The sequence below is a fragment of the Dasypus novemcinctus genome, chromosome 14, assembly GCF_030445035.2.
Source record: "Dasypus novemcinctus isolate mDasNov1 chromosome 14, mDasNov1.1.hap2, whole genome shotgun sequence".
Taxonomy (NCBI): Eukaryota; Metazoa; Chordata; class Mammalia; order Cingulata; family Dasypodidae; genus Dasypus; species Dasypus novemcinctus.
Genome location: NC_080686.1, coordinates 88,692,933 through 88,715,405, shown reverse-complemented (window position 1 = coordinate 88,715,405; position 22,473 = coordinate 88,692,933). Strand labels below are relative to the sequence as shown.

The following is a 22,473-nucleotide window of genomic DNA, read 5'->3' as shown; positions in this document are numbered from 1 at the left end:
CAGAGAGCACACACACAGTAAATAGAGAAGATAGCAACGGCAAACAATGGGGGGGGGGCGGAATCAATAAAAAGAAATCTTTTTTAAAAAACTGTATTGCTATACTCTTGCAATAAATAATTCAAAAATGAAATTAAGAATAAAATCCATTTACAATAGCATCAAAAAGAATAAAATACTTAGGAATAAATATAACAAAAGAAGTGTTAAAACTTATACTCTAAAAAATATAAGACAGTATTGAAAGAAATTAAAGATATAAATAAACCAAAAAAATCTCATATTCATGATGAGAAGACTTAAGAGTATGGAGGTCCAGTGGGTCCCCAGCCCCAGCTCCTCGACCCTAAGGGAAACTCAGCCCCCAGCATACAGCTAACTGCATGCCCCAGAACACGTTAAAATGTAACAGACCGGGAAGCTGTGACTCAATGAGCGGGGCTCCCATCTACCATATGGGAGGCCCTGGGGTCGCATCCCAGGGCCTCCTTGTGAAGGCAGGCTCTCCCCCAAGCTGCGGAGCGTCACCTGGTCCACAGACAGCACGGAGCACCCCCCAGCCCGCAAGCCCCACAGGGAGCCAGGTCAGCAAGGTGACCCAACAAAAGAGAAAGAACACAGAGGAGGGCACAGCAAATGGACACAGAGAACAGACAGCAAGCAAGCCGCAAGCAGGGAGGGGAAATAAAATAAATAAATACAGATACAGAAGAAGCACAGCGAATGGACACAGAGAGCAGACAGGATACAAAAAAGTCATTGCGGGGTGGGGGGGCGATGGATAAAAAAAAAAAAAAGTAACAGACCTCCACACAGGGAAACAATGTACAGATAGTATCACAGATTGTAATTTTCTCCAGACTGTATACTTCCTTCCTATAATAACATCACCAGACTCCAATTGTGTGCTTCATGTGACCCTAGCAGAAACTCTTATTATGAAATGTCTTTGTTCTGAGACACTATATTTTGCCCCTCATTTTCCTGCCTCCTCACAGAGTGCTACTTCCATTATCCAGCCTGCTGCCATCAAAGAATCTCTCTTGTCTGTATATCCCAATAAATAAAGCTTATGTCTGATTCCGTGCCAGATGCATTCTTCGGTCTTGTGGCTGCTGGGACTCATGCTCTCCACAAGCTGGGTTGGAACAAGATGGCAATAGTTCCCAAAGCGATCTACAGATTTCAATATAATTTCTATCAGAAGCCAAGTGGTTTCTTTGTGGAAATTGACAAGCTAATCCTAAATTCACACGGAATTGCAAGGGACCCAAAAATCTAAAACAATCTTGGAAAAGAACAAAATTAGAGGACTTGCTGTTCCTAAATTTCAAAATTTGCTACAAAGCAACAGTAGTGAAAACAGTGTGGTATAGGCATAAGGACAGATACAGGATCAATGAAACAGAATTTGGAGCACAGAAAAAAACTCATGTAGTTATGGTTAACTGATTTCTGACAAGGGTAACAAGTCCATTTGATTGGTAAAGGACAGTATTTTCAACAAATGGCTGTGGGACAACTGGACAGCTGCATGCAAAAAAAAAAAAACAAAGTTGGACCTTTACCTCAAACCACATATAAAAATTAACTAAAAAATGGATCAAAGACCTAAATATAAGACCTAAAACTATAAAACTATTAAAAGGGGTAAATCTGCATGACCTCAGATTTGGCAATGGTGTCTTAGGTATGACACCAAAAGCAAAAGCACCCAAAGAAAAAATAAACTGGACTTCATCTAAGAACAAAAGAGCTAATGGAGTTCAGAGGGAATGATAAACTGGGAGGTATAACAAAGAAAACTAGGTTATCATAAGAAAAATCCCATAAAGGTGAATTTAAGGTGATAAGCACAAAATAAATTTCATTCTAGCAAAATTTCATCCCATATGAGGGATTCTTTAGTCAAAGCACCAAAATTAATAGCTATATATACAAAAACAATGAGAACTGGCAGAGGAAATACTAACACACATTAAGAGTGGTGTGTATGTGTGTGTGTGTGTGTGTGTATACATGTGTAGTTTTGCATAGCAGAATCCAATGATTCAAGAACCATCCCAGTCATAATAAGCTTTGCGACTTTAGGTAAGTCACTTAACTCAAGTATCTCACATTTTTAAAGAATTGTTAAGAAAGAAAGTATCTGTGAAAGTTTCTATAAATTTGTTGAGGCTATCTTTTATAGTTCTAGCATACTGCATGTCAGATAACAGACACTTAGTAGATATTGGCGAAAATGAATAAGTAACTCCATAAAATATAAGCGGCTTTTGGAAAAGAGCAAATTAAAAAATGGTTAGGACACGAACTTCAATATGGATGTACCTGACTTTACAAGAACTTTACAAGTAAGGTTTTTCATTAATCTATCATACAGAATTTGTCAAGGCTCATTTTATGTTTTTCCTTTTTCAATTATTTAATGGATTGGCTAGTTTTAAAAAAAGGTTATTTGCAAGAACCATTTCTGATATCTCTTCTTTGCAGCTATCACTTTATATTTTGATTTGTAAAATTTCAACCCATTCTTAGTCTTATATTATGAAAAGACGCAGCAAATGGACACAGAGAACAGACAACGGGGGGGGGGGATTAAAATAAATAAATAAATCTTTAAAAAAAAAAAAGAGTATCATAGAATGACTAGGCTATAAGGACTTTTATGTAGATCAGGATTTGGGGAAGTGGAGCCCACTGCTGGTGAAATCACACCAATTCATTTATGTATTGTATATTGGACAATATATATTGTTTGAGCTACAATAGCAGACATGAGTAGGTGCAACAGAGACTGTATACAATAAAAAGCCAAAACTTGGTTGGGAAACAGGAAATTATTTAACTGGAGTTTTCAAACCCCTGTATCTGGTGGTAGCAATGTGGACTTACAACAATGAAAGGCAATCAAGTGTTCCATTAATTTGGTAGATGAATGTACAGCAAACACAGAGGAACAAAAGAAGAGAGCAGTTCAATCTCAGTGGGAGAAGAATGTCTGCAGAAAAAAGATGACACTTAAATCTGTCCTTGAAAGATGAATAGGTATCCTCCAAGCAGTCAGAAGGGACAGGGCATTCCAGGGCAAGAAGGCTTGACAGAGCAAGTATTTGTGGAGTTTAGAGGCATGTGGCTGGTGATATCATGAACACTCTTATAAACTATGCTCAATAGTTTAAATAGGGTATAGAAATTAATAGGCACCATTTTCTTAACAAATCAACTTTACTGATACATATTAATAAAACATAAATCCATCCAAAGTGTACAATCAATGGTATTCAGTGTAATCACATATTTGTGCATTCATCACTTCAATCGTTCTTAGAACACTTTCATTATTCCAATAATAAAAAAACAACCAAATTTCATCACCTCTCAATCTCTCTATGCTTCCCCTGACATGCATAGCTGCTATTCTTTTTCCTTCTCTTTAGTATATTTGTATTTATAAATATTTTGTAATAACAGTCTCATATATGCAATATCACCAATACTTGTGTTTTACATGAGGTTTTACTATCTTATAGAGTCCCATGTTACAGTTTTTAGCTTTCCTTCTAGTAATACACATGACCTTAGACTTTCCCTTTCAACCACTGTCATGCCCATAAAATAGTACTGCTAGTTACAAACACTGTGATAGGCTTTAACCATTTAAAATCATTTCCAAAGATTTACAAACAACCATTTTACCAATTAATTCTTAGCTTTTCAGTCTCTATCCACCTTCTATTTTCTGGTGATCTATATTTTAATGATTAATTCCATGAGTTTACATAATATTTTTAGAGAAAAATTGCCAAGTTTTAAAAAATATTTTACTAGAAAGGTTATAAACTTATAAAACAATCATGCACATGTGGAATTCCTATACAACATCCTGCCACCAACACACTATATTGTTGTGGAATGTTTGTTACAGATTATGAAATAATATTATCAGACTATTATCACTAAGGTCTATAGCTTACATATGGCAAATCTTTTCTATACCCCCCCATTCTTAATACAATACTTCTTTGACGTTGTTGCAAGAATATTACAATATTGCTGTTGACTATAGTCCACAGGTTACATTAATTGTATTTTCCCCATGCTTCTCCACATTCTCAGCACCTTGCAAAAGTGATGTGCATTTGTTCTAGTTCATAGAAGGACGTTCTTGTATTAGTACTATTCACCACAGTACTCATCCATCCTCTGGGTTCACTATGTTATTCAGTCACTAGATTTTTCTCTAGCTTTCTTTCAACTGACATTTATATCCCAAGACTACCGTTGTCAACCACAATCCCTTTTATAAACCAGCTGTTAGTTCTACTCAATATAATGTGTTACCATCAATTCTATCCATTTCCATACTTTTACAGTTAATTAACTTTTACAGTCAAGTTAATTAAAACTTTAATGTACAATAACATCAGTGCACCTTTTCAACCCTCCTCTTATCTCCTAATAACCTATCCTCTAGGTTTTAACTCCATGTGTTTAGTCTTCATATTTAGTTCATATTAGTGAGACCATGCACTATGTATCCTTTTTTTTTTTTTTTAATTTTTTATTTATTTCTCTCCCCTTTCCCCCAGTTGTTTGCTCTCTGTGTCCATTCGCTGTGTGTTCTGTGAGCGCTTCTATGCTTATCAGTGGCACTGGGAATCTGTGTTTCTTTTTGTTGTGTCATCTTGCTGTGTCAGCTCTCCATGTGTGCGGCGCCATTCCTGGGCAGGCTGCACTTCCTCTTGCGCTGGGCGGCTCTCCTTACAGGGCACGCTCCTTGCGCATGGGGCTCCCCTATGCAGGGGACACCCCTACATGGCACGGCACTCCTTGCGTGCATCAGCACTGCGCATGGGCCAGCTCCACACGGGTCAAGGAGGCCCAGGATTTGAACCACGGACCTCCCATGTGGTAGGTGGTCGCCCTATCCATTGGGCCAAGTCTACTTCCCTATCTATCCTTTTGTGTCTGGCTTATTTCACTTAACATAACGTCTTCAAGGTTTAACTATGTTATCATATGTGTCCCAATTTCATTTCTTCTTACAGCAGCATAGTATCTCATTGTGTTTATATACCACATTTTTTTATCCATTTACTAGTTGATGGACACTTGGGTTGTTTCCATCTTTTTTTTAAAAAATGATTTATTTATTTATTTCTCTCTCCTCCCTCCATAGTCTGCTCTCTGTGTCCATTCGTTGTGTGTTCTTCTGTGTCTGCTTGTATTCTCATTAGGCGGTTCCAGGAACCAGCTCTGGGAACTTCGAGAGGGGGAGAGAGACGATCATTTTCTTGCACCACCTCAGCTCCCTGGTCTGCTGCATCTCTTACTGTCTCTCCTCTGTGTCTCTTTTTGTTGTGTCATCTTGCTGCACCAGTTCTCCACATGGGCCAGCACTCCTGTGCGGAGCAGCACTCCACATGGGCCAGCTCACCACGCAGGCCAGCTCTCCTTCACCAGGAGGCCCTGGGCATTGAACCTGGACCTCCTATATGGTAGACAGGAGTCCAATTGCTTGAGCCATATCCACTTCCTTGTTTCCATCTTTTAATGCCAAGATGCTTTTGACAACAGTTCTAAATTTATGGCTATGGGAGTTATCAAACATGATTACAATTCATGGTAATCAATATTTACATACAGGCTAAATAAAAGCTTTTTTTTTTTAACTGAAGGGAAACTTTCAAGTCAATAATGAGAATTAGCATATAATGAACTCTCAAATTGTTTTTATGAGGTACTCTAATCTTCACAGACATAATGGTGACAGAGCACAGGCCTAGGTCAAAACTGTGTAGATGAAGAGGATTTATCTCAGAACTTACTGCAATTGGGAAAGGAAAGTCATACTAAAGAAGGAGAATGGGTTGAGAATATATAAGAACTAAGCAGTTAAAATGTCCATTTCCAATATGAAATAGATTATTGTGGTAAAATAACTCCTTCAGAGATATGGTTTAATGGTCCTTGATGAACAGTGCTCAGTTTATGTACATGTAAAATAATAACTATTAGCTTTGTTGTAAAAATTAAATAAATGGATACATATAAATCATTTAGAACATGCCAGGCACAGAGCAAGCACTGTATGTTTGCTATTATTAGAATGACTACTGTCTACAAAATATGTGTGCCAACTGCATATAAAATCAGGCTGTTGGGTCAGAATGCAGAAAGTCATTCAATTTTTTTTTTTTTTTCCAGAATGTGGACAAGCTTTATTCATTACTCATTTCTAAATTACCATTCTAACCAGAATTGTTGACTTAATGCAAAATTTATGAGGAGCTGCAAGTAGAAACCTAAAGGGTCTGATTCTATTCTCCCAAAATAAAAAGGCTGTAGTTGGAGATATTCTTTGTGTGAATTCCTCTGATTTTTCCATACATTGGATTTTAAACAGGTACAGTGACCTATCATGTAATAATTTTCTCTATTTTCCTTTTTATCACTTGCTTCAATATGACTCTTCCCCTACTCAGCAAGACATATATCCATAATGCCTTCAAGAGAATGAGGTTGATACTACAGGAATGCAAAGAAAACAGAACAGTCCAATGCCCTACTTTTAAAATATTTTCTAAATAGGCTTTTTCCCCTTGAAATGTTTTATTTTGAAATAATTTCAAACTTGCAGGACAATTGCAAATATAATACAAACCCCATAGAGAGAGCTCCAACATAGTTCCCACTCAGGTACTCTTAATTCTTGAATGTGACAGATAGACTCATGATCTCCTCATTTGGAACATATCATTATTACCATGTGGTTCTCATTATCTTTGCATATATATTTGCCTTATCTGCTAACTAAATTAGTTCTTTGAAGCATGGGCCAATAAACGGTGATAGATCAAAATAAAGTGTTAAAATTAAGAATAGTGAAAAATAATCAAACTCAATTATGGTTTTTGAATCAGTATTTTAAGAGTAATGGGAGAAAAGTACCCCACCTAAGCACTGCCCCAAAGAAAATGAAGCCTGAATCACTGTCTTGGGGTAAAAGCTACCACTGTTGCTGTCACCACCAGTTCTGAGATACAGTTAATGCTGGATCTTGAAAATATCCTCTCTCCCCCTCTGTCATCTACTGGACACTGCCTGTAACTTCTCACCTTGTTTAACTTTTCCAACTAACATTTCTTTCTTCCCACTTTTTCAGCTCCTTCTTCTGGATCTGACATTACAATAGTAGTAACAGATACAAAACCAAAGGGGATAAAATATACATTCTATGTTCTCTTTCAATAAGCTTAAGGAATATAATGTAAGAGTGATGAAAATGACTAAGTGTGTACTGTTGTTTAGTCAAATATCATTATGGCAGGTCAGAGCTACAATGGTGGGGCCCAAAATTAAAAGAAGGTCCCTCTCAACCTTGGTCTAGGTGTAAGCATCTGATTCTACATGGCCTTCAAAGACACTAGAAACTTGGTCACAAGCTAATGTGACGCAGGAAGCACATCTAGAGCTTGCCTTAAGTGCCTCTTGTTCTCCAAATTGGGTTTGTAACTCCCACCCACTGAGAGAAAACAAGTGCCTGAAGCAGCACCGGCCCACAAGCACATTAGCATTTCTAAAGAGAGTTGCAAGCAGGCCTAATTGTTTACAGTAACTACTGTATTATCGGCAGCTAACGTTAGGAGGCTTAACCTCTCTAGCGTGTCCAATATTATAATTTACCATATCATCTACAAAATATAAAAGCACCTTAGGTATGGATTCAAATTAGCATATTAACTTTCAAATAGAAGCAAATATTAACACAATCCCAGAAGTAATTTTAAGCTAAATTTTGGAAAAAAACTAAAATACTCACCAAACCAAGAGTACAGGAGTAACAAGTACAAAATAAACCAATAGATAATATTATCTTGTTTTAACACCTGGTTCAATTTGAATTGACAACAAAAAATGCAAAGTTGCTAGCCTAATTAACTACCCTTACATGTCTTGCCCTCCTCTGATAGTACTGAAAAGTGTACTACCATATATATCTGCTGCTATCTAGTACAGTAGCCATTTACCACATGTGATGATTAAGCATATGAAATGTGGCCAATCCAGACAGATATGCTTTGGAAAATTTTGAATTTAGACAAAAAAATAATGTAAAATATCTCATTAATAATTTTTATATTGATTACATGTTGAAATAATATTTTAGATATACTGGGTTAAATAAAACATTACTAAAATTAATTTCATCTTTTTTTCCATAACTTTTGTAATGAGGATACTAGAAAGTCTTAAATAACATATGAGGCTCACAGTATATTTTTATTGGACTTTACTGCTATATAAAAATACTACCTTACATTTATATGTCAAATATATAATTTCATTCGAGAAAGAACAGGTCTAGATAATAAAATAATCTGTCCTAGAATAATCAAATTGGCTTCAACTATGTTATTCAGAACTTCTTTCTGTCTAATGCAAGACATTCCGTTGCTTAGCATCAAACTGGTCTTAATTCCTTCCAATGATCAAAGATACACAATTAAGTTACACAATAAAGTGCTAGTCTAATTTTTTAATCTGAGTTACTCCAATCGTGTTTTTTCTATAATAATCATTTCCACTCCCTGATCAGTCATCAAAACCTAATCCATGCTTCTGCTCCAAAGATAAAAAAAGTGGAATTAACAGGAAGATAATTCTCAAGAGTCTAAGAAAGCCCAGACAGAATTCAGATACTATCCATACTCTGTTTTAAAAACTAAAATGTGACTCATTTACTATTTAAAAAAATGACATCCTAATGTGTATAGGAGAGCTTAGTTAACAGGAGAACACAGCAGGCAATTATTTCCACACATTCCATCATGTGGAGAAACCACACCAATTTTCAGGTTGTTGCAGTCAGTGGAAGAAAGAAAATCTGGAGGTGTTGGAATGGTTGGAAATTTATGGAGTGAGATTCCAAGAACAAGAGGTGAGGTGAGGCAACCAGCAGCCAAAGCTTTTCTCTCAATAGCTCTGAAAAATGAAAACACTCAACTTTCTGACTAAGGAGGCCAATAAGAAAGGAAAGCACATTTCACACTTTTTAACATTCTAAAGCTGCCTGCACAAACAATTGGCTCAACAACAACAAAACCAGATTCATTAACTTAGAATGATAAACATTATTTTTATTTATGATTAGTAAAAAAAATGTATATTTCTAGTTTGCTACAGGACCTACATTCACCATTGGTAAAGAAAAACTGAAAGTGAAGCTAAGGGAAATGAGAGGTATATTCTTCATTACACGAAGCATTGACCTTAAAATGTTGTCATCTTAATAGTCTTGTAGTATCTCTGGTCTGATAGAGGCAACACATTTTTACTTTTCATATATATGGAATAAGTCAGGCTCTAAGTTACTAAATTCCAATTATTTAGTGCCTGTAGCTTATTGACACAATCCTAAACTCAGCATTAAACAAACACCGGTCAATAAAACACCAGTCAATAAAATCAGAAGAAGTGTTATGGTGCCACCTAGTGGCCTAAATTTCCTACTAAATAGCAAAATAACCCATGACTAGACCAGGGTTCTCAAAGCGTAGTCTCTGAACCAGCAGCATTCGCATCACCTGGAAATTTGTTAGAAATACAAATTCTTGAACTCGTCCCAGACTTACTGAAATTCCAGTGGTGGGGCTGAAATTCTGTACTTTAAGCCCTTCAAGTGATTCTGACACATGCTCCAGTTACAGAACCACTAGTTTAAACCAAAAAAATGAAGTGCCAAGTCTGAAAAATTAGGTCCATAAATTAATGAAAGTGCTCAATTTCTAATTTTGGAAAGCAAACTTTTTTTATTTTAATTTTACATTTTGAATTCAAACATTTGAATTTAGGGAACAGTCACAGAAGTCATTCACTAACACATTTATAGATGCATTCAACACCAACTGAGAACAAAAATTCCAGCCTCTGAGGAGTTCAAATGAGCACCCTGAGATCGTTGCCCTCAGGAAACCTAGTCCAGAGGGAAGACCAGATGGACACATTAATGAAAAAATACAATGTAAATGCAAACAGCTACATGGGACAAAGGGAAAGTAGTAACAGGGATAAGGACATCAGAATATGGCATGTCACCTATATCTTAAAGGGGAGAAGGACTCATCTGGGAACACGAAAAAAGCCAAGAGGTAGAAGACTGGTGATTTTAATGGTAATGGACAGAAATTCACCATATGCGTCTGCTCTGTGCAGCTATTAGAGAGAGTAATCAAGAGAAAAGGCAGGTCTAATAAAGTCTACCCAAATGGTTTATTTTCTACTCAAGTAGATGAGAAGTTGGTTACCTTACAGAGCAATGTGAAAAACTGAGATTCGGTAAGAGAAATTCCATTATGCACTTAGGTATTTCCATTCAGCTTGATACTATGTCCTTCTTTGGGAGAAAAAAAAGAATCCTGACTTTTACTACTTCTCTGTTTATTTGTAATTAAAGAGTTATAAGCGTGATGTAAAAAAATATATATATAAATGATTAAGGGCTATAATCTTTTTTATATCCACAGTCTGACTACTGGTGCACACAGCCATAAACCCTCTAATATAACAGGTAACATCACATTAATATAGATGGTATACATACACACACACACACACACACGAATAAGTTAAGACAACTATTAGAGGAAATGCTTTATAGTAATTTCCCTGTGAGGTTTTAAACACATCAATTTATTTACTGAGTGCTTACTATGTACCAGGTACTAATGCAGGCAATGGGGTTGGAGGATGGAGGGTAATGCCTGACAAAAACTGCCGTTGTCATAGAACTTATATTCAGGGCAGAGGAAAAATAATAAACAAAAGAAATAAACTATATAGTATATTAGAAGGTGAGGTAGGTGTAATTAGTAGGGAGAAAAATAAAGCAAGGGACTCCTTCAGAGTGCTAAGAGAGTGCTAAGAGGATAGAATAAGGGAGTTGAGCAATTCTAAATTCCAAGGACCTAAACATGCCAGACAAAATACTTATCCTCAGATTTCCAAAAGACCACTTGCTTGTAGGTGACTTAATAAGCATACAGTCTGAAAACAAATCTAAATTTCATTAGATTTAATCCTAATAGCAGGGAATTCATTCATTTTGATTCACAACCAGTAAGGAAGGTGAGTTCTATCAAATTTTGAGGAGGGTTCTGTCACTCTATCCTGCTAGTTCCTCACTCCTCTCCTCTCCCCAGTCCTAGAGTCCAATGAACCTCAATGATGGTAAAAAGCTCCTGTTCCCAGATGCAAGAGCCAGTGGGCAAAAGCATTAAGGATGATCTAACCACTTAGGTTCCTTTCAGCATCAAGATATTAATGAAGATCAATAGGAATGTGATGAATACTGCTAATAAGAAAAGAGAGGGTAATGAGGAAAAGGAATATACCACCGCATGTCAGTATTCCAAAAAAAATGAAAACTCAGATGTTATTCTCAACAAAATAATCCAAATTTTCACAAATACTGCTCAACAGTATTTCAATGGTATTTGACTGCAAATGCCATCAAACTGGCAGAATCAATTTCGATAAAGCTTAAAGGGAGTCTGATTGTTTGTACTCAAATGCCTGCCTACACCACCTACTAACTTTCTAACCTTAAGAAAAGTACTTAACATTTGCTAAGCCTTAGTTTTCTCGTGCATAAAATGGGGATAACAATAACCCATGCTTCAAAAGATTATCATGAGGAACAAAATGAGATACTATATGTAAAAACATCAGAGTGCCTAGCACACACTAACTGTGCAAATACATTCAGCTGTTATCTTTAGCATAATGATGATGATGATGATCATATCTTGGTACTGTTTAACACACATCCAATTAAACTGCCTGACCATAATAAATGAAGCCTTTCTTTTCTGTGCCTACAGAGTCATAGAAAGAAGAGCAATTTATACAGGAAAAACCTGAGAAGCCGTCCAAGGAAATTTTCTCATCTACTGGTCTCTTAGGCAGTTTAAAATGTATCCTTTTGTCCTTCCAACTGTTCCTCACAAATATTTAGAAGGAATCTGATGAAAACTTTCAATCCTCACCCTATAAGCATATGAATGTGTATTTTACACGGGATTGCAAAGTATTAACTCAACCTCTGAAGCCCATCACAGACATGCCCTGGCAAAGAGTGAAGAGAGGACACAACCCTGAGATGTATTAACATTCTGGGGGGTGGCCATTCCTCCATATTTACTTATCTAAAACAAAAGGTCTTAAAATTCAGTTTTCAATTGCTTCTGGTAAATTAGGTCAGTACATGCTGCTTAAGAAAGCAGAGAAGTACATAATACATTTAAACATCTGAAAAATGTCCTAATGTAACACATTTGATTCCCAAATTAGACCAAATAAAGTATTATTAGAATACCAACAAATTTAGAGAAAAGCTATTATAATAAACATAGTGGCAGTCAAAGTCTAATTGCTTAGACACCACAGGCTCTAATATGACACAGGAAAAGGTGATGATTTCAAACACACCAGAAAATTGAATAGGGACAACCACCTGGTATAGGAATATGCAACCAAGAGGAAACAAAACAATACAAAACACATCACCACTCCTCAAATTCTTGGGGGCAAGAATCCCCTTTACCAAGAATATAATAATATAGTGAAAAAGAGGTGCACTGCAAAGTGAAAAAATGGTATCTAATTGATCACTACCATCCACTTTATCAAAGCTCATTCTAATATATAATGAATTTGGGCAACCAAAAGGTCAAAAAAAATTCTTTCTGATTTATAAGCAAAGGGCAAAGGGGAATATTTCTGCTCTGAAGATCATTCGTGGATTTTCCTCCTTGCTCTTCTGCACCTTAACTTCTCCCAATCCAGTTCTGTTATCTAACACAAATAGACAAGGCAAATGCAAACCACATTGCTAAAGTAATTTGGTAACATGACAGTAGCTAACATTTCCAAGTACTTACTAAGTGCCAAGTACAGCACTAATTTACTTTGTAAATTTCTACCTTACTTTGTAAGTATTAATTCATTTAATCCCTACAATAATGTCTTTTAAACAGATGATAAATCCGAGGCCAACAGAGGTTAAAGAAATTCCTCAAGGTCACCAAGATAATAAATGATGGGGCTGGACTATGAACCCAGGCATTCTTTATCCAGAGTCCTGCTCTCCTATTATCACACTACCCTGACTATATTACAACGTGGGTACAATATAAAATAGAAAGTACACAAATCAAATCCCCTTCATCTCAGCCATAATACCTTAGCTGAAGTCATTTCTTCTTCCCCCTGGGCTACTCTAAGAACCTAATTCATCACTTGAGGTCTCTCCTTCCTCAACAGCATCCTCAGTTTTGCCACGAATGTTACCTTTCTGGGACCTTACCACATTCCTCCTTTACTTTAAAACATCCATAGATAAGGTTCAAACCTCTAACAAAGCATCACATTACAGGCACTCAATTAATGTCCACTTAATGGTCAAACAACCATGCAAATGCCTTACTTCCCAGCTAGATCGGAAACAAACTGAAGGAAGAGACTTTTACTCATTTTCATAGTTCTGGCTGCAGTGTTTTATGTATTAGTGACTCAGTTGGGCTCAAACTTAAAGCCTTAAATCAAATTTCAAATGTATCATCTATCTTTGTCTCATCCCTGACCCCCCCTTCTTACCCCTTACAGTTCACAGGCCCTTCTTCTAAGCTCTGGACCTTAAATTTACTAATTGCTGGCTATCATTTATGATAGTTATTGAATAAACACTGCAAAAAGCACTTTGCATGCATACATATCTCATTTAATCCCAACAATCTTATGAAGTGGGAATTATTATCCCTATTTCACAGATAAGGAATTAGTCGTTCAAAGTTAGGTAACCTGCTCAAAGTCAAAGAAGTAAGAATATAGCTGGGATAGAGCCCACATCAGGATGACTCAAAGTCTTTGCACTTAAGCAGTGATACTGGGTCTGTTTTCTACCAGTCTTTCATCTACTATTAGAGACTAAATTCTTGTCAAATTTCCTTAAATACTAGGTGCTTCTCTACTCTCTGGTCCTTGCACAATTCCTCACTCTGGTGTCATATTAAAACTGTTCTCCTAATAACCTCCAATGACCCCAGTGAGGGTGAATCTAGGCTTTCTCCCTGCAGGGAATTTCAAGTTATCTACCTCCTGCTCATAAGCACTCAAAATCAGTTTCATAATCCAGTGGTTTGAAGTGTATGGTCCCCAATGCCCTTTCAGGGGGCCATGGGGTCAAAACTATTTTTACCATAATTTTTAAGTGTTGTTTGTTTTGTTCTCTGTGTTGAATATTTGGACCAATGGTGCAAACACAATGATGGGGGAAAATGCTGGTGCCTTAGCACCAATCCAAGCAATGACACCAAACTGACTAGTCTAAGTCTTTATATTCTTACTGCCATGCAGTAAATGTCCTTAATGAAGCAGAACAATTTATTAGTTTTATTAAATCTCAATCACTGAGTATATGTATTTTAATATTTTTTGGGATAAAATGGTCCACATATGTATAAAACACTTCTGCATACCAAAGAATAATGGACCCCTCGAGGAAAAGCTTTCTGCAATTGTTTGAATAGCAAGCTAAACAAGGCGCTATTTCATGAAACACCCTTTCTAATTGAAAGAATGACACACAAACAAATTATGGTTACTCAGACTTGGGTATCTGGCAGACATTGCCTTAAAAATGAATAGTGAGCCTGTCACTTAAAAGAAAACAACTAAAAGTATTTGTTGTCAATGGAAAAATAAAACTTTAAAGACAAAATTAGAATTTTCAAAGATTTGTATCTACCATTTCATGTTTGAGAGTTTACTTTTCTGATGAGGTTGGTGGTGGTATTAATTATACACAGCCTTGTAACACTTTTTCTGTTTTTCCATTGTTTGAGTTATTTTCAGTGTTTTAGCTTCCGATTGGGATCATAAGCTTTGATAAAGGAGGAACAATATAATACTTGTTTGTATCCCCTTTAACACCTAGAACTGAAATATAACCAGAATAGTCATTGGGCAACTTGTTGACTACCCTGTTGTTTTGACACCCAATATTAGTTAAAATGTGTGTGTGTGTGACCTACTCACCAAGACTCACCAAGGACAACTAACAAAAGGATGATGATTGACAAAGCTCATCCCAGGAAGCGTAGAGTATCTGCAACTGCATGCAAGACAGTCCCATTCCTCCAGATTGAGGAATGAACAAACAAAAGGAGGGAAAATAACTATGCACTAAAATAGACTTATTATTCTAGCAATGGAAGAACTTGTATCATTGATATAAAGGCTCAGGTCACCAGAAATTATGAGGGGAGGGAGAGTAAGAATAGGTGCAACATGGGGACATTTTGGGGACAGTGGAATTATCCTGCATAACACTGCAGTGACAGTTACAGGCCATTACACATTTTGTCAAAACCTATAAAATTGTACAGGGCAAAGCATAAACAATAATGTAAACTATAGTCCTTGGTTAGTACAGTATTTCAATATGTGTTCATCAATTGCAACAAATGTACCACACTAAAGAAAGATGTTGTTAATGTGGGAAAGTATGGGAGGAGGAGGGGATGGGACATATGGGAATCCTCTATATTTTTGATGTAATATTTATGTAATCTAAAGTGTCTTTGAAAATAAAATATATATATATATTTTTAAAATGTGTTTGTGTATGTATATGTATATTAAGTTGAGTTTATAAGTATTCCAGGCTCCTGGTAACTCTGTATTAGTTCAAGTTCTTTTATTTACTTTTTCTTCCATACAACCTGCTCAAATCAGTTTTCTTTTGACAAATTTAAAACCATCATTTACTGCAAACTGAATTCAAATAATCAAAATAATAATTTTAACAAACATTTAATGACTACCTATGGCTTTAAAGTAGAGGTTGGCAAACTATAAAGTTTTATAAAGTTTTATTGGAACACCGTTCCGTGAACTGACTATGGCCGCTTTTACACTAACATAGCAAGGTATAACAGAGACTGTGTGACCCACAATGCCAAAAACATTTATCTTAGTTATTAGTATTTATTTATTAGGAGAAAAACTTTGCTGAGTCCCACTTTAGATGCTTACTTTTTTTTTTTTTTAATTTCCCCTGATGCAACGGTTGTGGGCTGAACCCAGGACCTTGTATATGGGAAGCTGGCACTCAACTACTGAACTACATCAGCTCATTTCTTTTTAAAATATGTGAACTATATTGTATTTTGCACCAAAATATACTTACTAAAAAAGAAAAACTATTGAGTTTTCCCAATTGTTTCATATTACAACCTAAATCAAACTCTACTATTAAGAAAACTAAAAATTTACTGAGCACTTTGTGTGTACCTTATATGTATTAAATAAGGCACAGAAAGATTAATATCCTGCCTAAGTCCCACAGGTAAGAAAGTACAGAGCCAGAATGTAAACCAAGGGAGTCTGACTCCAGTGCCGACAATCTTAACTATTAACTATTTTGATGCCTGTGCAAGCAGCATAGGGCAAATTAAAAACTTTGAGATGTGCTTAAAGTGATTAATTGTCCCCACCAACCAATAATATTTTTTATTTTAATCAAGAAAGTATAATGGATAAGACACTCAGGCACTTTTAAAGTCAATCCTGGAAAAATAAAGCTAATATTATTCCCCAGGGAATTTGTGTTCCAGCTGCTATACCTTATAGTTTAAGATTTTATTGTAACTTTTATCCAATGCTGCCTACCAAAGCTAATAAGGTGGACATCCATGATCACCAAATATATACTGCAAATCAGGCTGGGCTGGGTTAAGAGCGTTAGTGGTTATACTGGGATGAGTATTGCCTCCCCAAAATTCATATCCACCAGAATCTCAGAATGTAACCTTATTTGGAAACAGAGCTTCTGCAGATGTAATCAGTTAAGATGAAGTCATACTGGTTTAGGGTGGACTCTAAATCCAATAACTAGTTCCTAATAAAAGGTCATGTGAAGACAGAGAGACACACAAGGAAAACACCATGTGATGACAGTGGCAGAACTTGGAATGATGCAGCTGCAAGCCAAGGATCACCAAGGATTGCTGACAACCAGCAGAAGCTAAAAAGGGACAAGAAAAATTATTCTGTAGCACCTTTAAAGGAAGGCTGGTCCTGCCAACACCTTGATTTCAGATTTCTAGCCTCCAGAACTGTGAAAGAATAAACTTCTGTTGTTTCCAGTCACTCAATTAATGGTAACTTGTCATGACAGCCCTAGGAACTAAGACAACAATTTATTAGTGATAACAATAACATACTAAAAAGATTATGGGTAACTTCTGCTGCCAGTCATGAATGATGACTGGTATATAACTCACTCTCCTACCATGAACAAACAGAAAGCTGGACAAAATACATGAATAACTGTTTTCAAACAGTGGGAAAACAGGCAGCAGACAGTGATCCCTGTGAAAAGGAAAATAAGTGAGATAAACCTTACAATTACCCTGGCTTTCCAGCTATAGGCAGCTTTTGGATTTCAGTACAAAGGAGGAAGAGCCCAAATAGAGCAATGCAGTCTTGAAGGATTGAACCAGAGACTGGGTAGGTTGAGACTGCTGGAGTTTGCAAACAGTTCATTTGGAAGGGAGATATACAGAAGAAGAGCTCCAGGACCTTGATGCTGAATACTAAGCTGCTGAGCAAAGACCAACTGCTGGGAAACAGAGTGAACAATTCCCAGAACTCACACAGGGCTGGGAGACATTCAAATTCCACCCAACTGAAATACAGTTATCTCATTGAATCATCAGAGATTCTAAAAAGGCCATGCTTTGTAACAGGACTAAACTAGCCCTAAAAGTAAAGGCTACACTAGACCCACCCTAACAAATCTTAAACACAAGCCTGGAAAGATCAACCTAATCCACAAGTTAGGAAGATGAATGCCAAAACAAACTTTAACACTCTTAAAGAAAGACAACAAAATCCAAACACTCGGCAACATAATATAAGCACTGTCCACATGAAGAACAGCAATGACAGAGATGATGGATTTAGCAAACAAGGATGCTAAAAGTTGATACAAATAAGCTTTATATGCTACAGTATGCAGAGGAAAACATGAACGTGATGAGGAAAGAAGTGGCAGATAGGAAATTATTCCATTTCATTTTTAAATATCTTCTAGCGTTGAAACATACAATATCTGAAATTGAAAGTTCACTGGATGGAATTGGCAGCAGATTAAATACTAAAAAAGACAAGATTAGTGAACTTGAAAACACAGCAATAGAAATGTTTCAAATTGAGAGAAAGAGAAAAAAGACTAGGGAAAAAAATCAACTAAACCTAAGTGACTCATTAGGCATTATTAAACACTTACATTGGAGTCCCAGAAGAAGAGGAGAACAGGAAAAGTATATGAAGAAATATTGGCAGAAAATTTTACAAATTATAGTAAAAAAACTGTAAATCCATAGATTTCATCTGGATAAACAAAGAAAACCTCACCAAAGGCACATCAAAATCAAACTACTGAAAAACAGTGATCTTAAAACAAAATGGGAAGTGGATATGGCTGAAGCAGTTGGGCACCCACCTACCACACAGGAAGTCCTGGATTCAGTTCCGAGTACCTCCTAAAGTAGACAAGCAAGGCAATAAGCTGACACAATGAGTGGCGCAGCAAGGTGACAAAATGAGGAGATACAATGAGACACAACAAGTAGGAAGCAGAGGTGGCTCATAATTGAGTTTGGTTCCCAGTGCCTCCTAAAAAAAAAAAAGATAAGCAGACACAACACACAACAAATAAACAGAGAGCGAGAGCAACCAACAGAGGGTGGAAATAAATAAATAAAGCTTTTTTTAAAAAAAGGTTTTATGTTGCACCCGTCTCCATGCGTAAAATAAAACAACTCTAATCCAAAGAAAGCAGATAATTTCTAGATCTTCTGATGGACAATTTTAGGTAAAATTCATCAAAGCTAAACTTTTCTCATTTTCTTAGACTTTCCTTTGCCAATACAACCAGCATAAGCCAAGTCTGCCTACTGGGTAATCAAAGTATAGGTACTAGAAAACAACTCATATCACAAAGCATTTGTATGCACCACAGTTTATAACTGTCACATACATTAGATAGTATGCTCCTTGAGGTCAGGGTCTTCAAGTCTTTATAAGTTTCTGGTGGAACATAACAGTATGAACAAATGGAATCAATCAATCAGTCTCACTTCACCCTCCATATAATGCTATGGGGCTTAAAGAACAAGATGAGAAAATAGATGCCCAAAGAGAATAAATGATTGCCCCAAGACTACTTAAATGTTAAGCAGTATCTAGCATTCCTAGACTAATGCTACCACACAGTGTTAGCTCAAAATAGACACAAAAGAAGTGTTTTAAATATTACTTACTCTCCAAAAAGGAACAAAAGAAAAAAAAAAGGAGAAAAAAATATTACTTACTCTGAGTTTCCACAAGATCGAAAGCAACACTGGAAGCTATGTCCATTCCAGAGTTTATACAGGATTGGAAGTTTTTTAAGGAGGAGAGAGCAGACTCTACACCACTGAAGGATATGAAACCAGCTGAACCAGAACTTGAACCTGAACGGCCTGGCATCTTGAAATTGTGACCTAAGTTTCCAAACACAATGAAATAAAATTTATAAGTGAGAATAATTGCATAGAAAAAGAAAACTGCTGTAATTATTCATATAAAAGCATCTAATATCCCACAACTGCCAAACTATTTTCCTTGTCCTATCTCTATCTTTTGAAAGGAAATCAAATCTTCTAAACAAACCCTGTTTTTTGTTGTTGTTGTTGTTTTTGAGGTACTGGAGCCAGGGATTGAACCCAGGACCTCGTAAGTGGGAAATCGGCTCTCAACCACTGAGCCACATCAGCTACCTTGAGTTGGTTTTTCCGTTCCTTTGCTTGTTGTTTGTTTTTGTTTTTGTTTCTAAGAGGCACTGGGACCAAATCTGGGATATCCCATGTGGGAAGCAGGCACTGAACCGTTTAAGTCACATCTGCTCCCCTAATCCTGCTTCTTTGAAGAATTCAACAGAGGAGTCCAAAAAGAGTCTAAAATATAAATAGGTTAGAAAAAACAGCAAAGTACGAGGCATGAAAGGCATCTAAAAAAGAAAAAAAAAGTTTAATAAGGCAGGATTTTGAAAATCTCTAATTATGAACTCATTTGATATATATGCATAGTGAATTCTGAGAACTGTAAAATAAACACATTAATGTATGTTCCTGACCATTCCCCTGAGATTTAACAAATTATAGACAAGATTACATAGCCTATTTCAGTAAAAACGGAATTTCTCTAAAACACTTATCTTTAGGGGCTTATCTACTATAACAGTTTCAGTTATTACTTTGATATTAAAAACTCACTAATCTATATCTTCAACTTCAAACTCTTTAAACTTTGGACCACTTCTGTAAAGCAGCCTACAAAAAGACATCTTTGCTTACTTCAGAAACTATCCGAAATGCAGATCCACTGAAAACCACCTAGAAAAGTGGATAGAATTCACAGGCTTAAAACGAAGGGAGGGCTATTCCTAACGCTCTATGATAAAGGAAAGGAGTATGTTTCCTGGGAATCAGATAGGCATAGCATGACTCCCGCTCTGCCACTTTACTCCCAGATGACCATGGAAAGACTGTTTAAACCTCTCTGAACCTCAGTTTTGCCATCGTTAAAACGGCAATGTAAATCCCTGTGTGGTCTAGCACCCAGTACACAATTCATTAGCAGTCAAACCTTCCCTCCTAATCTTGCTTTTTTAAATGGGAAACTGTGTAGCATACCTGGCATTTCCATCCTTTCCATCAATATTACAACTTTATTTCATACATAGTCTACTACAGCAGATCCTCAATTATTGGTCCTTTTTTGTTTCATTCATTCATTCATTCTTTCAACAAATAGACATTGAGTACCTTGCCATGTCAGTCATTGGACTCATTCAAAAACATACAGGGTATAAAAAGAATAAGGCACAGAGATAAATAAAACACTGGTTTTCTACTTCTGACGTGATTAGTCTACTATATATGGGTAAATATCCACAATATAATTCATCATCAATTCAAACCATTCCATTTATTTAGTAAGTCCCCCCATAAGCACTAGGTACTTCTTCAAGCATGGAAATACAGGTGTTTTTTAAACAAGCACCCACTCTTAAGAGATTGATTTTAAAACACTATTTTGAGCATTTTATTTTATTTGTCTTTATTTTTTTAATATTACATTAAAAAAATATGAGGTCCCCATATACCCCCCACTCCCCTCACCCCACTCCTCCCCCCATAACAACAATCTCCTCCATCATCATGAGACAGTCATTGCATTTGGTGAATACATCTCTGAGCACCGCTGCACCTCATGGTCAATGGTCCACATCATAGCCCACACTCTCCCACAGTCCACCCAGTGGGCCATGGGAGGACATACAGTGTACGGAAACTGTCCCTGCAGCACCACCCAGGACAACTCCAAGTCCCGAAAACACCCCCACATCTCATCTCTTCCTCCCACTCCCTACCCCCAGCAGCCACCATGGCTACTTTCTCCACACCAACGCCATATTTTCTTCGATTACTAATCACAATAGTTCATGAATAGAATATCAGTAAGTCCACTCTATTCCATACTCTATTCCTCCATCCTGTGGACCTTGGAATGGTTGTGTTCACTCCACATCTACATCAAGAGGGGGCTTAGATTCCACATGGATGATGGATGCAATTCTCCTGCTTTCAGTTGTAGGCACTCTTGGCTCCCTGGTGTGGTGGTTGACCTTCTTCACCTCCATGTTAGCTGAGTGGGGTAAGTTCAATAAACCAGAGTGTAGGAGTTGCAAGTCTGTTAAGGCTCAGGGCCTGGCTATCACATGGTCAGTCCAGAGATTCAGGTCCCCTGGTTATACATTAAACCCCAGCACCAACTACAGTTCCGGTAAAAGTAACAGGAGAGGCTTGTGAACAAAGATCACATCTAAGTCCAGCTCCATCACACAGAAACATAAACTTCAAAGTAGGGCCAACTGACATGGCACTGAACTCCATCTGCCATGACCATAAAACCTGTGGGTCTCTATAGCCCTCAGGAGAACCAATACCTGGGGTTGTATCTACTTTATCTGTCTCTGGGACTCTGCTGAGGTGTGCATAAGGGCAACCCCTCTGATAACCTCCTAGCTCCTTTTGCAGACTCATGGCCATATAAACTCATTTGTCCTTTCCATTTCCCCCTTTTATTCAGGTCAAAAAGCATTTTTTTTTAATATTTATTTTTTTTTTTTTAATTACATTAAAAAAAATATATGAGGTCCCATTCAACCCCACCGCCCCCGCCCCCCACTCCCCCCACAGCAACACTCTCTCCCATCATCGTGATACATCCATTGCACCTGGTAAGTTCATCTCTGAGCATCACTGCACCCCATAGTCAATGGTCCACATCATAGCCCAG

General features: G+C 36.9%; 1 protein-coding gene across 3 annotated transcripts in view; it reads right to left on the bottom strand.

Annotated features, from left to right (window-relative positions):
- NSMCE2 (NSE2 (MMS21) homolog, SMC5-SMC6 complex SUMO ligase) overlaps positions 1-22,473 on the bottom strand; it is a 298,377-nt gene that overhangs the window by 260,305 nt on the left and 15,599 nt on the right. For 2 of the 3 annotated variants that reach the window (XM_071208022.1, XM_004452960.3), the window contains exon 2: positions 19,443-19,613. The exons of the other annotated variant lie outside the window; for it this stretch is intronic. In XM_071208022.1, the coding sequence (XP_071064123.1) occupies positions 19,443-19,599 (157 nt within the window). In that variant the 5' untranslated portion in view covers positions 19,600-19,613. The remainder of the gene's footprint in view (positions 1-19,442; positions 19,614-22,473) is intronic. 3 annotated transcript variants of the gene reach the window in all.